This window comes from Dendrobates tinctorius, unplaced genomic scaffold (assembly GCF_039654945.1).
Source record: "Dendrobates tinctorius isolate UK_male_01 unplaced genomic scaffold, ASM3965494v1 ptg000040l, whole genome shotgun sequence".
Classification (NCBI taxonomy): Eukaryota; Metazoa; Chordata; class Amphibia; order Anura; family Dendrobatidae; genus Dendrobates; species Dendrobates tinctorius.
Window position 1 is genome coordinate 15,055,494 of NW_027361708.1, and position 15,727 is coordinate 15,071,220.

Genomic DNA, 15,727 nt, shown 5'->3' on the forward strand with positions numbered 1-15,727 from the left:
GGGTGCCTTCTCCAAACTGCCATTTTAGATCTCTCCACAGGTGTTCTATGAGATTCAGGTCTGGACTCATTGCTGGCCACCTTAGAAGTCTCCAGTGCTTTCTCTCAAACCATTTTCTAGTGCTTTTTGAAGTGTGTTTTGGGTCATTGTCCTGCTGGAAGACCCATGACCTCTGAGGGAGACCAAGCTTTCTCACACTGGGCCCTACATTATGCTGCAAAATTTGTTGGTAGTCTTCAGACTTCATAATGCAATGCACACAGTCAAGCAGTCCAGTGCCAGAGGCAGAAAAGCAACCCCAAAACATCAGGGAACCTCCGCCATGTTTGACTGTAGGGACCGTGTTTTTTTCTTTGAATGCCTCTTTTTTTCTCCTGTAAACTCTATGTTGATGCCTTTGCCCAAAAAGCTCTACTTTTGTCTCATCTGACCAGAGAACATTCTTTCAAAACGTTTTAGGCTTTTTCAGATAAGTTTTGGCAAACTCCAGTCTGGCTTTTTTATGTCTCGGGGTAAGAAGTGGAGTCTTCCTGGGTCTCCTACCATACAGTCCCTTTTCATTCAGATGCCGATGGATAGTACAGGTTGACACTGTTGTACCCTCGGACTGCAGGGCAGCGTCGGCTGTCTTATAGCCAGTCAGCAATTCCAGTCACCCAGTCATCATCATTCTGCTCAGGTGCTTTGTAATCAGCCTCACTACCTTCCTTCACCAGAAGAGGGAGTTCATCAGACCTCAATGGTGAAGGGGAAAATGAACTCACAACATTAGCCACAGTGCCATGGGCTTTAAAGTTCTTGATGACACTGGCACGGTAGACACAGGAAAATTCAGGTCTTTGGAGATGGACTTGTAGCCTTGAGATTGCTCATGCTTCCTCACAATTTGGTTTCTCAAGTCCTCAGACAGTTCTTTGGTCTTCTTTCTTTTCTCCATGCTCAATGTGGTACACACAAGGACACAGGACAGAGGTTGAGTCAACTTTAATCCATGTCAACTGGCTGCAAGTGTGATTTAGTTATTGCCAACACCTGTTAGGTGCCACAGGTAAGTTACAGGTGCTGTTAATTACACAAATTAGAGAAGCATCACATGATTTTTTGAACAGTGCCAATACTTTTGTCCACCCTCTTTTTTATGTTTGGTGTGGAATTATATCCAATTTGGCTTTAGGACAATTCTTTTTGTGTTTTTTCATTTAAGACAAATTAAATGAAGATAATACTACCAAAGAAATTGTGTTTGCAATCATTTTCAGGAAGAAACTGAGTATTATCTGACAGAATTGCAGGGGTGTCAATACTTTTGGCCACAACTGTATGTGCGCTGACTTTAAAAGTGTTGGCCCACCATTATATATATTGCATCTTATTCAATGCATAAATGATAAAAAATGAACAATATTTCAAACATATGGTAGGTAACAAATGTGAAAACACCAGAAGAAAAGAGTACAGTATAAGTACCATAAAAATTGTTTTTATTAAATATATAATTAAAAAGATCATATATGAAATATACAATTGTAATACCAGAGGCTGCAAAAAACTGTATACTGAATCAGGGGAGGCCAAATCACATGTATTTTCCCCGAAAAAAAAAGATCCTACCATATGTCCACAAAATTTAGATCCATATGTCCACAAAATTAGTAATACTAATTACTAATGAAAGTGCATATAGGGTAAACAAGCTGCCTAGTAGTGTGCAAATGTAATAATGCATATTAATGAAGGGACTTACATTGGAGGACAGGGTACAGTGATGGTGCTCCCATCGCCCTAATGCACGTTTTGTTATGTAACTTCACAGTAGGCATGTGTTGGGAATGGGGGACATGGTATATATAAGTCCGGCCAGCCAATAAAGGCATAAATACACAAGTGATGCACTAAAATCTAGATTACCGAGGTAATCATAGGCTGGTGGCGTGTCCATGCCTGGCGTATGCGCAGTGTCCATCCGGCACCAATATGATACTTCGGCTTGCGGTCCAGTGGAACACAAGCAGAAGCACGTCATGCATGCGCAGAAGCCCAATTGGACCATTCACCAAAGCATCTGCTGCATACCCACCACTTAAGCGCACCAGAACATCAGAGCAAATAACAATGGTATGTGTCGTATGACAAATAAAAAGTTAAGAAAAATGGCTAAATATATTGGTGGGCTACAATGGGAAAGGAAAATAAAATAATCAAGTGGAAACATTGAAAAGTGAAAAAAGTGATATTGTAGAAAGAAAGGTGATCACGTATGGGATTAAAATATGAAAAACAATATATACGACAAAAATCATATATATAAAAAAAATTGCATGGAATAAAGACTATGTGAATGTGCAACCAATAAATATATAGTATATAGTGTGAGGGAGGATAAATATGATAGAAAATAAATATGTGAAGGAATAGGCATACTATAGTGATAAATGTGTAGATGGAGACAACCATATGTCTTGAATATGTCAAAAAAATAAAATGAAAGTGAAAAACATGAAAAAAAAATACATCGGGACAGAGTTACACGTTACATACTATAAAATACTAACATAAGGTACAAATATAAATAACCAAGATAGTCAAGTCAATAATCCACAAGTCCCATTGAAGCCAGATGTTAATCCGATGATGTATAAAACAAGAAGAACCTCTTCATGTCTAAGACACGATATTTGATCTTGACCAATGAAGGAGAAGGTAAATTAAAACAACAGCATAAGCAAAGTTGTCCCTTATGTTAGTATTTTTTAGTTTATATTATGTAACGTGTAATTCCGTCCCAATATATTTTTTTCATGTTTTTCACTTTCATTTTATTTTTTGACAATTTGACAGTGTGACAGTTTTTTATTTATTTAGAGCGCAGGTGCTGGTTGATGAATACTCCCATCCGCCGCTCCTGCTCTCACTGTTATTAGCGCCGGTAGCAGGCATGGGCTGATGGGAACAGTAGCGCCTTCAGCCGACACCAGTGACAGGAGGTAAAATTAATACTGCCGATCGCAGCTGCGGGCTCACACTGTAATTTGACAGTGTGGGAACCGTGGCTGTCTAACCGGCGGTAATTATTTTATCGCCGATCAAGAGCTGTGTTTGCCGCACTGTCATGCACATGACAGCATGACAAACACACAGTATTCGAGGGGGCCGAACCCAAACAGTAACACAGACTTCCAGGTGAAGTCTGTGTTCGGTCCCCGTGCCCGACCAGTAGGTGTTCTGTACGGATGGCAAACTTTACTGTTCGGGTTCGCCCATCTCTAATTATAAGTAAATGCAATAACTCCTCATTGGGTCGCTATTTTAACTGCAATGTTTGCTTGTTTATGATCTGCACAGTGGGTGTATTATGCAGTGTAAGGCCATCTACATTTATAAGAACCTGTCATGCTATCCATTCCTATCTGCAAACCTCATGGTATTAATCATAAGGCGATAAGGATATGATTGATATATAGGTTAGTGGGAAAGATTTTTTTGTAAATCGAGTAATAATTAGCAGTTGACAGCTATCTTTGTATGCACATATATAAAGGTACATTATCAATGACTAACTAGGACCACCCACTTGGCTCCTAAACATAAAAAGAGCAAAATTTATACTGTAAAACTATTACTTGATCTGTTCAGCACTTTTTGCTGTGTAATATGCTGCCTACAGTCCAGACACTATAGGCTTGATTAATCAAGACCAGCATTTTTCACTCCGATCTTGGTGAGACTTGCTGAAGTCAAACTCTCCTGATTCATGAGCATTCATAAATCAGGAACGTTGGACAAGTGGCATACACCTCTCTGTACACTTCCCCACAAATCCTACTCCAGTCCCTGCTAGATGAAGTGAAACAAACCAGATAGAGGGCATTACCATCAAGATAAAAAGGCAAATGGATCCGATAAGTGTAGCTAAAATAATAAAATTATTTTGTTTTATTATGCAAGAAATACAGTACATTGAAAAAACATTATGCATTATGGCTACATCCAGCCTTCCTTAGGTGCATGTATGCATGCATGTAAAAAGAATGCATGTAAAAAGTGATAAAAATGCATGTAAAAAAGAATACACTAAAAAAACTTGATGAAAAATGAATGTAACTTTAAAACGTGCAAAAAATTTAAAACATCAAAAACTCACAAAAAAATCATTGTGGCAAAGTAGCCTAATAGTATAAAGTTAGATTAGACTAAATAAATTAGTCACATTTTAAAACTGTCTAGTCTAAGTTTGTGTTGTCTAAATATATACTGATAATTGTTGTTTAATGTTTAATGAAGTCTCAGATATTAATTTATAACCCGCTTCAAACTGTTATTCTCAGAATGTTCCCAGAAATTGTTTTGAATGTAATAGCATTATTGTAGAAAATTTTTGGTGACTACTTTCAATGTTTAAAGTAATCTAGTTACCACATTTTTTCGGATTGTAAGACACCTTTTTTCCCAAAAAATTTGGGGGGAAAATAGGGGTGCATCGCACAATCCGAATATAGCTTACTGGAGGGCAGCTGCAGCGGAACGGGGTCCCAAGAGGCAGGGTCTCTACTGCAGGAAGCTCCAATCTGCACTGCACCGTCTTTGACAACCATTTTTCCTAAAATCCAGTGAAATTTATGGGAAATGAAGGGACTCCGTCCCTGGTATTTTTTGAAAGACCGGAGCCCGCAGCAGCCTTGCACCACCGAACACCCACTCCTTCCAGCCCGGGGCATGCAGCATCGCCCCACTACTGCCACCACCACCAGCTTTCTGCAGCAATGACCCTGCCTCCTAGGACCCTACTGCACTGAAGCTGCCTCCCTTCAGTAAGCTACCATAAAAGCGGACTATAAAAACACACCACAATTTTCTAAAAAAAAATTCCTACTTTCCTATCCAAAATTTGTGGTGTGTGTTTTGGTCCGATGCGTTTTATAATCTGCAGTATACTGTAGTTGTGTGTAGTAGAATTCATGTAATTGTGCTGTTTGTGTGTTTTTGTCCATTTATTGTGATAAATATGCATTGAAGGGGCTCGCTACCCCATTGTTATAAAAAAAACCTGTATGGCTCAAGTGTGCTATAAAAAAAAATAGAAAAGGTGCTTGCCAACTCCAAAAGAGAAGAGAGGAGATCAAAGGAGGACCAGGACAGCAGGACAGAGAAGTTGGGGGAGAGTACTTATTATAAGAAACCGGTAGAAAATCTCTTTAAGTGCTTTCTAACATACAGTATGACGTACTAGTGCGTTATATAAAATCAAGAATAAATATCATCTATAGATACTCTGCAGTAGGAAATAAGGAGCAGTAATATATGTCAAAAACATAGGGTACTTAGCTAAAACTGTTTTCATTAAAAAAAAAATAGGCCTTCTGGCACATAGTGACATGACTCACTAGAGTTAGGGATCAAGTTAATTAGGTACACTTTGTCACTGTGAGATGGCGTTTACAGTCTTTTGATTAAAATAGTGTTAACTAAGTATTCTATGCTTTTTACATGTATTACTACTCATTATTTACTTAGGCTAGTTTCACACTTGCTTTTTTTTGCAGCGCGTTTTTCCCGCAAAAAAACGCATTGAAAAAACGCATACATAAGCATACAACTGCTGCGTTTTTTTCAAGCATTTTTATGAGCATGCATGAAAAAAACGCAGCGTTTTTATGCGTTTGTATGCGTTTTTAGCGTGTTTTTACCGCGTTTGCGTTTTTTTCCAACATTTTTAGGTGGCCCCTCACACTACCCAAACCATGACTTTACTAACCCTAACCCTGACCCTAACCCTAACCCTAACCCTGACCCTAACCCTAACCCTAACCCTGACCCTAACCCTTAACAAAACCATACTTAACCCTAACCCTAACCCTAACCCTGACCCTAACCCTAACCCTAACCCTAACCCTAACCCTGACCCTAACCCTTAACAAAACCATACTTAACCCTAATCCTGACCCTAACCCTGACCCTAACCCTAACCCTAACCCTGACCCTAACCCTTAACAAAACCATACTTAACCCTAACCCTAACCCTAACCCTGACCCTAACCCTAACCCTAACCCTAACCCTAACCCTGACCCTAACCCTTAACAAAACCATACTTAACCCTAATCCTGACCCTAACCCTGACCCTAATCCTTAACAAAACCATACTTAACCCTAACCCTGACCCTAACCCTAACCCTGACCCTAACCCTAACCCTAACCCTGACCCTAACCCTAACCCTAACCCTAACCCTGACCCTAACCCTTAACAAAACCATACTTAACCCTAATCCTGACCCTAACCCTGACCCTAATCCTTAACAAAACCATACTTAACCCTAACCCTGACCCTAACCCTAACCCTGACCCTAACCCTAACCCTAACCCTGACCCTAACCCTAACCCTAACCCTAACCCTGACCCTAACCCTTAACAAAACCATACTTAACCCTAATCCTGACCCTAACCCTGACCCTAACCCTTAACCAAACCATACTAAACCCTAACCCTGACCCAAAACCCAACCCTAACCCTGACCCTGACCCTAACCCTAACCCTAAACCCCCTTAACTAACCCTAACTCTAACTCAAACCCCTAAATTCCATGGTTAAAAAAAAAAAACGCATATGCAAAAAAACGCTTACATGAGCATGCCAGTGCGCACATATGCGCATCCATAGGCTATAATGGCCCTTTTTAGCGCAAAACGTGCGCATATGTGCGCATGCGCTTTTTTGCAGGGCCAAAAAATGCAACATGATGCGTCTGGAAAATCCAATCGCACACCCCAAAAAAACGCAGCGCATGAAAATCGCATACATGCGCTTACAAGCGCGCAAGTATGCGCACCCATGTTAAAGATAGGGGAAAAAACGCATGCGCAGGTTAGCGTTTTTTTCCAGCGCTAAAAAACGCAAATGTGAAACCAGCCTTACTGCAGGGTATCTATTAATTGTTTTTATACTAGGCTTTGTTAGTTAATGGCTGCACTGTGAATGCAAATGTTCACATTCCACTTCTACTAAGTGTGAGTGTGCACCTACACATTGCACTTATAATTACAGGAATGCTGGCGCATGGTTTCATTTAGCTTCAGTTTCTTGTACTTAGTACATTTGGGGGTGGAGGGTAAAACCACTCCCATTTGGGCTGTGCATCTTGTCTATTTAGCTTTCCACAGTAAGGTTTGGGTCCTACTCTACCATCTTCGTTTCTGAGACCTGCAGGCACATATTGAGGTTAGTCAGTAGAGTTGGGGACCATCCCGATTGTGTAAACATAGTCACGGTGAGATGGCTTTTACGTGCTTTTAATAAAAAATGTGTTAACTAAGTACCCTATGTTTTAACATGTACAGTATAACTACTGATTTATTTACTACATGGTATCTATTCACTTTTTTTATTCTATGTATACTTATGGTTTATGTCTGACACATCATATGTCTGATCCCCATCTTAAATACAAGATCATGCACCCATAATTCATGGGTGACATGCGCTGTGATAAACAGCCAGAATTTCCCTTTAACAGCAGTGAGTGGAACTAAGCTCCACTTGAGGCCTTAAAACTTGAAAGGAAACCTGTCAGCAGGACTGTGCACAGTAACCTACAAACAGTGTCAGGTCGGCGCCATTATACTGATTAAAATGATACCTTGGTTGATAAAATCCATCCTGTGGTTGTTGTTTAATCTTTAGTTTCAGTTTTGAATTAATGACATGATCGTGCTTCGGGGTGGGGCTGTGTGGGGGGGTCTTTATGTGGTGCTCTGATTAGGTATTCACCAGAAAGGTTTCTGACTGGTCAGTGATCCCTCAGTGATCTGCCCCCAAGTTTACTTAATGAATGAATACATGTACATACTTAAAAAAAACAACCCTTCTGCAGGCTGGTGCCAGCAATAGCACCAGCACTGTAGCATAATCGCATGTTTAATGTGCAATTAATAACTGTGCTTGATGATTTCCTGAGAAGTATAAAAAAAATCCATTTTAAAATGGCGCCCGCCACACCTGCACAGTAGCAGCTATTGGTGTATATAGAGGTAATCCAATAGCTGCTACTGCGCATGCGCCAGCAGCTCCTTCTTGCTAGAGTAGAAAAAAAATTTCCTCCTCCAAGATGGCATCACCTGCGCTTGCAGAGTAGCAGCTATTGACAATCACCAGAAAATAAAGATTAAACAACAACCACAGGACGGATTTCATCAACTAAGGTATCATTTTAATCAGTATAATGGTACAGACCTGACGCTATCTGTAGGTTACTATGCACAATCCTGCTGACAGGTTCCCTTTAAATGCTACTGTCAGGCCTGGGGGGGGTCACCATTCCAAGCACCTATTGGCCCTTTTCAATGTGATCACTGACGGGTTCAACACTATTGGGTTTTCATGGCATCAAAGGGTTTGCTGAAGGTCCCCTTACCTACCAGGATGGTAATCCAGGGAAGATCACCCTGTGGTTGGCATTTATACAATAAACTTTGCTATATAATGCAAAGGTATTTTTGTATGTTATATAAGCAATTAAACAATCACAGAAACATAGTAGAACATAGAACTGAAAAAAGTATAAAAATTCACATCACCCTACCATTTCCCGATTCAAAAATAAAGAAATAAAAAATATAAATGAATAAACAAGTGGTCTTGCTGCCTCTGTAAAAGGTCAATCTATTCAAATCTATATATATTCAAATCTATAAAATCTATAAAATTAAAAGACTCGATCAGTAAATGCTGCAAAGAGAAAAAAAATCAGCACCACCACAAAAAATGCAGTTAGGGTATATGCACACGCTGCGGATTCTGCTGCGGATCCGCAGCGGTTTTGGGTCTGCGGGTCCGCAGCAGATTCTGCTGCATTGTACAGCAAGTTTAATTCCTATGGAAAAAAAAAACGCAGTGCACAAGCTGTGGATTTTTCCGTGCGGTTTTGCTGCGGGTTACAATCCACAACATGTCAATTCTTTGAGCGGTTTCCGCTGCGGTTTCACACCTTATCATTATAAGGTGTGAAACCGCAGGGCAAAACCGCCGGCCAATCCGCAGATAAACCGCAGGACTTTTGTCCTGCAGATTTACCTGCGGATTTTCCAACAAAATCCGCACACCCTAAAAACTACGTGTGCACTTACCCTAAGAAGCGGTGAAAAAATCCTATCTACCCCAATTCATATCAATAACAACATCACTTCAAAAAAGCTCTCCTACAGTTCCATTGAAGGAAAACTTAAAATGCTTTGGCTTTCTGAAAATGGTGACAGATGTCAATTTTTTTTGTTATTTTACGAATCTCCAATTTTTTATTTTCACCATTTAAATAAAAAAAACCCATAAAAGCTTGTCACCCTGTAATCATACTGACATGAAAAATCATAATGCCAGGTAATTTTTAGAGAAAAATGAATGATGTTAAATCCAAACCCAAAAAACAACTGCTGAATCGCAATTTTTAGCAAAATTTCACCATATTTGGAAATGTTCCTTTTGTTTCTAGCATGTTAAATGGCAAAATGAAGGAAATCATTCAGTAATGCAACTTGTGATGCAATTAAACAAGCTCTCATACAGCTATGTGGGCGAAAAAATTAAAAAGTTATGACTTGGAAAAAGGAGAGGAAAAACAAAACGGGCAAAAAAAAATAAAAAAATCACCTGGTCGGTAAGGGGTTAAATTGGGAAATTTAGAATGAGATAGCAAATGCTATAGCAACACATTACTTACATGGGCTACTTACCACTGTCATTTGGCTCATCAGTTGTGTTAGAGTCAGTGACTAGAACTGAAATAAAGGCTTCTGCCATTCCCATATTATTTCTAGCTTTACAGATATATTCACCAGAATCTTTGTAGGTAACAATAGGTAAGTTTAGCATGGACCAACTCATACCGTCACTTGAAATTTCTTGATGCACTGAAAAACAAAAGAAAACAAGCTTTATATTTCAATTTCAAATTATTATTACAAATTATTATTATGGATGTTGAAAGGGAAATAGGACTGTGGTGCTTGTTATGTTACTGTGCTTTCGCTATCTGTAATTCCAGATTCCCATCATCCCATCAATAATAACTGGGGATGGTGGTGGTGGAGATGGTTCAAAGGAAGCAATTTATTTTTTGAGAATTGATTGGTGAAACATGTTACAGTTGTGGCCAAAAGTATTGACACCCCTGCAATTCTGTCAGATAATACTCACTTTCTTCCTGAAAATGATTGCAAACACAAATTCTTTGGTATTATTATCTTCATTTAATTTGAAAATGAAATGAAAAAACACAAAAAGAATTGTCCTAAAGCCAATTTGGATATAATTCCACACCAAACATAAAAAAGAGGGTGGACAAAAGTATTGGCACTGTTCGAAAAATCATGTGATGCTTCTCTAATTTGTGTAATTAACAGCACCTGTAACTTACCTGTGGCACCTAAAAGGTGTTGGCAATAGATAAATCACACTTGCAGCCAGTTGACATGGATTAAAGTTGACTCAACCTCTGTCCTGTGTCCTTGTGTGCACCACATTGAGCATGGAGAAAAGAAAGAAGACCAAAGAACTGTCTGAGGACTTGAGAAACCAAATTGTGAGGAAGCATGAGCAATCTCAAGGCTACAAGTCCATCTCCAAAGACCTTAATGTTCCTGTGTCTACCGTGCGCGGTGTCATCAAGAAGTTTAAAGCCCATGGCACTGTGGCTAACCTCCCTAGATGTGGACGGAAAAGAAAAATTGACAAGAGATTTCAACGCAAGATTGTGCGGATGTTGGATAAAGAACCTTGACTAACATCCAAACAAGTTCAAGCTGCCCTGCAGTCCGAGGGTACAACAGTGTCAACCCATACTATCTGTAGGTGTCTGAATGAAAAGGGACTGTAAGGTAGGAGACCCAGGAATACCCCACTTCTTACCCCGAGACATAAAAAAGCCAGGCTGGAGTTTGTCAAAACTTACCTGAAAAAGCCTAAAATGTTTTGGAAGAATGCTCTCTGGTCAGATGAGACAAAAGTAGAGCTTTTTGGGCAAAGGCATCAACATAGAGTTTACAGGAGAAAAAAAAAGGCATTCAAAGAAAAGAACACAGTCCCTACAGTCAAACATGGCAGACGTTCCCTGATGCTTTGGGGTTGCTTTGCTGCCTCTGGCACTGGACTGCTTGACTGTGTGCATTGCATTATGAAGTCAGAAGACTACCAACAAATTTTGCAGCATAATGTAGGGCCCAGTGTGAGAAAGCTGGGTCTCCCTCAGAGGTCATGGGTCTTCCAGCAGGACAATGACCCGACCCAAAACACACTTCAAAAAGCACTAGAAAATGGTTTGAGAGAAAGCACTGGAGACTTCTAAGGTGGCCAGCAATGAGTGCAGACCTGAATCCCATAGAACACCTGTGGAGAGATCTAAAAATGGAAGTTTGGAGAAGGCACCCTTCAAATATCAGGGACCTGGAGCAGTTTGCCAAAGAAGAATGGTCTAAAATTCCAGCAGAGCATTGTAAGAAGCTCATTGATGGTTACCGGAAGCGGTTGGTCTGTTATTTTGGCTAAAGGTTGTGCAACCAAGTATTAGGCTGAGGGTGCCAATACTTTTGTCTGGAGTTTTGTGTGAAATGACCAATGTTTTGCGTTTTGCTTCATTCTCTTTTGTGTTTTTTCATTTAAGACAAATTAAATGAAGATAATAATACCAAAGAATTTGTGTTTGCAATCATTTTCAGGAAGAAACTGAGTATTATCTGACAGAATTGCAGGGGTGTCAATACTTTTGGCCACAACTGTATGAATCTTAAAAGTGTGTGGCAGAACAAGGCGAAACACTACAGGATTAACAACGGAAACTGTGTATGCAACATTCACATACAAAAATCAACAGCAAACTTATTTAATTGGAATATATTTTATATAAAGACATAATTAATAAACTGCACAACCTTGCAAGCTACATGTCTTTCAGCTGCCCACTGTGATTTACAGTGCCAGACAGTATTGATGCTGAGAAACGTATTTTCTTGAGGGTGCTCAAACATGAAACAGCATTGAAAGTAGGGTTCATTTTTGAATAAGCTTGTTGCCAAGCTCTTGCTTCATCACCCCTTGAAAACAGCTATGGTAGACTGTTCCTACTTCCTAAATGAAGGAATAATTTTTTGACTGCTTGATAAATATCATTTGATTTTGCTCAATAATTATGTTATACATCCCAAAGAGGTATAACTTTCTCAATCCTATTTGAGAAAGCATTCCTTCTTCACATTCAAAGTAGTACACCTGTTTTCTCTACTTAAATAAAGAGATAATTTTCCCATATATTTAAACCTTGCTACATTAAAGGTTGAGGTTACTTGGACAGTAAAAAGTCTGTAGTTGCATTATAGAGCTCAATATGGCTTCAATCCACACCTAGAATACCTCAGTGTGTTATACATTTATGGTCATGTAGTCACTCCTAAAGGTGGAGAACCCAGTTTCTCATACCTATCTATGCTCCTAATTTACCCTTACCTGATCTCTCCCCCATGCAGGAAAATGAGGGGCTGAAGTGTATAGAGAAACACTAACCAGACAGACAGGGGAAAAAGATAGGGATAAAATAAAACTGCAATCATACCAATATCCCCACCAAAACAACAGAGTGGGAAACAGAGGAGATATAGGAAGTGGAAACCATATGAAAGAGGATAAGGAAAAACATGCAAACCAACACCACACAGCAATCACCAGAAAAAGTTTCCAATGGCCAACTCCAAACACTGAACTTTCTCCTTCACCAAACCAGGAGGTAGAACTATCACTGGCAACTCCCCAGTGCCAGGGGAGAGCATATATACCAGAGGGGAGTGGCTAACATAGAACAGCTGACAATTCAGGATGGGGCAGAACAGTGGCTCGGTGGTTAGCACTGTTGCCTTGCAGCACTGGGGTCATGCATTGAAATCCCACCAAGGACAACATCTGCAAACAGTTTGTATGTTTTCCCTGTGATTGCATGGGTTTCCTCCGTGTACTCTGGTTTCCTCCAACATGCCAAAGACATACTGATAAGGAATTTAGATTATGAGCCTCAATAGCGTCAAAGATGATAATGTATGTAAAGCGCTGAGGAATGTAACAGCGCTATATAAGCAAAGCGTAATAAATAATAACTAAATGGAGAGCTACAGGAGATCTGTTCAACTAATTAACCCATGCCATGACAGCAAGGAAACCTTCCCTGTGTAACAGGATGGTGAAGCAGTTCTAATAGAATAAGTTCTGGAGTTTGTGTAACCAGACTCCATGATCATCTTGGCCCTCTCTGTCACAGTATCCCCTTGACAGTACCTCCCCTCCTAAAAGGGACCTACAGAACCTCAAACCAGGTTTATCTGGATGTGGAGCATAAAAAAACTGACAGAGCTATGACCTTGTTGTTTGCCAAGTATTCTAAAGCATTATACATTATATGGATCACTGCTCCAATGTCAGGTGTAGCCCTGTTTCTGAAAAAAAGCACCATGTTTTTCTAATCTTTTTCTAATTTTGGATAACCACTTTAATAGGTTAACAATTAGCTGCATGAAAAAGTGACATGCTTCCTTAAGCCCCCTTCACACATGGCGAAATCGCTAGTGATCTCGCTAAAGCGTCACCGATTTTGTGATGCAACAGCGATATCAGTAGCGATCTCGCTACATGTGACACTTACCTCCTACCTTCCTCCCCGCTGGATATCACTGATCGCGTGAGATCGTCCTGGTCCATTTCTCGTCGTCAGCTTCCTGCTGGCGCCGACGAGCGACTCCATGGACATGGGCGGAAGAAGTGGCTGCGTGTGACAGGTAAGTGGCGATCGCCGACCGCTGCTGCATCGCTGGTAAAATTTGCCTGTTTGGCAGCTTACTAGCGACCATTTAGTGATGCACCAGCGATCCTGACCGGGTCGTATCGTTGTCGGGATCGCTACATGTAACGGGACCTTTATTCTAAAACAAAATGTCTGCGGTGCCATTTTCCTCTTGCTATTCCATGACCAGCTTCCCCACCCAGCTTAGTGTGATTGACATGTTACTCCCTAAATGCCAAGTAGACATTTTGGCAGGGCCTACAGTGAAATTCAAATTACTTTTCAATGCGCACCGCCTTACCGTTGTACCATTGATAAGAGGGATTCAAAGGACCACCAGGGCTGCATACCCACAACCAGGAACTGCTGGGAGTTTGATGGTGCATAATGATGCAGTGTCAAACCCGCAAGCGGCCAGCTGTGACAGCATAGTTGGTGGGATTTCTATTTCCACTATGTGTGCACAGTTGCCTGAGCATCACCCGCGGACCCTGACATGCGGTGGGTGAGATGCTAGTCTCCACAACAGAAATTGCATCAACAGAAATGTATGAAATGCGGTAAATCCACATGGTTCAGTGAACTCATGCGGATCTACCTGTGTTCAATAGAAGGCAGCACTTTGGGCGCAGTGACCATACATTGCATCCAAATTGCTGCTAGTTCCAGATCATGGGCACATAGCCTAACAGTGACCAATTCTGACAATGTTCTATATATCATTTTAAATATTGTAGCTAAAGTTAAAAAAAAATCCTAATTTAGAGAAATGTTGCATTATTGTAGGTTGGTTAATGTCTTTTAGAAAATTTTGGGATACATTTCAGTTTTATTAACTATTTTAGTGTAGAATATCCATGAATTTTATCTTCTTCAAACTTGTTTTAATAAATTTTACTTACGGTATTTAGAAAATGCCTGGAATTTTCCTTGAGGTTATATGACTTAAAGGGGATGAAAATAAAAAACTAAAAGTTAGTAGTAAGGATGAATAAATCTTTTGAACTTCAGATTTGCCAGCTTTATCAAATTTTTCCTAGAAGTTCAATTTGGATTGCAATACTGCAAAGCCTCCAACTGACCAGAAATCACACGTATAACATTCTAAGGTCTCCCTTGACTCTGTTGATATTTTTTCTGTGTGGCAGCTCACTAGTGACCAATTAGAGATGCACCAGCGATCCATATCGTTGTCGGGATCGCTGGTGCATCGCTTAGTGAAACGGTACCCTTAAACTAATCTTGAATAATACATACTGTATATCTGTGATTTACCTTCGTCTACATACATTTTGAGTCTTTAACACTGTGTATAGACTCTTTCATGCTTTTACTGCAATGTTTACTTTACTTAGTAGTATTATTTATGAGTCATATAGCCACTTATTTTCTTGATTTGACTATGCTATGGTCTTTACCACTATATATTATTAACTATATGCATTTTACTTAAATATAATAGCACTAAAGTTTTATTTTTTTATAAATATTTTTGTCCAGCGATATCTTTTTCTAATTAAAGTCCTGTTTGGGGTGCAGCAACATAGCAAAATTTGTTGTTTGATAAATTAAGAAACTACAGATTCTTAACAAGCTTTCCTAAAAGTACCATATTTTTCGGACTATAAGACGCACTTTTTTCCTACAATATCATTAAATCAAAACTGAAAATAAAGATGAAAAAACAACCACAATTCGGATTTCATCAACCAGGTATCATTTTAATCAGTATAACGGCGCCGACCTGACACTGTCTGTAAGTTACTGTGCACAATCCTACTGACAGGTTCCCTTTAAGAATGATTTAAATTCCTAAATATTTCCCTGGTCATGCCAACTACTTTTTTAAAACGGTTATATTTCTCTAATACATTTTGCCTAAATTCAGTTGTGCGCCAGACAGAGAACTTGAGTTACTTTTCACA

At 39.7% G+C, this 15,727-nt stretch overlaps 1 protein-coding gene across 1 annotated transcript in view; it reads right to left on the reverse strand.

Moving 5' to 3' along the window:
• Window positions 1–15,727, reverse strand: part of LRIT1 (leucine rich repeat, Ig-like and transmembrane domains 1) — a 74,332-nt gene that overhangs the window by 3,174 nt on the left and 55,431 nt on the right. The window contains exon 4 of the mRNA XM_073574829.1: window positions 9,718–9,894. Coding sequence (XP_073430930.1) covers window positions 9,718–9,894 — 177 coding nt within the window. The remainder of the gene's footprint in view (window positions 1–9,717; window positions 9,895–15,727) is intronic.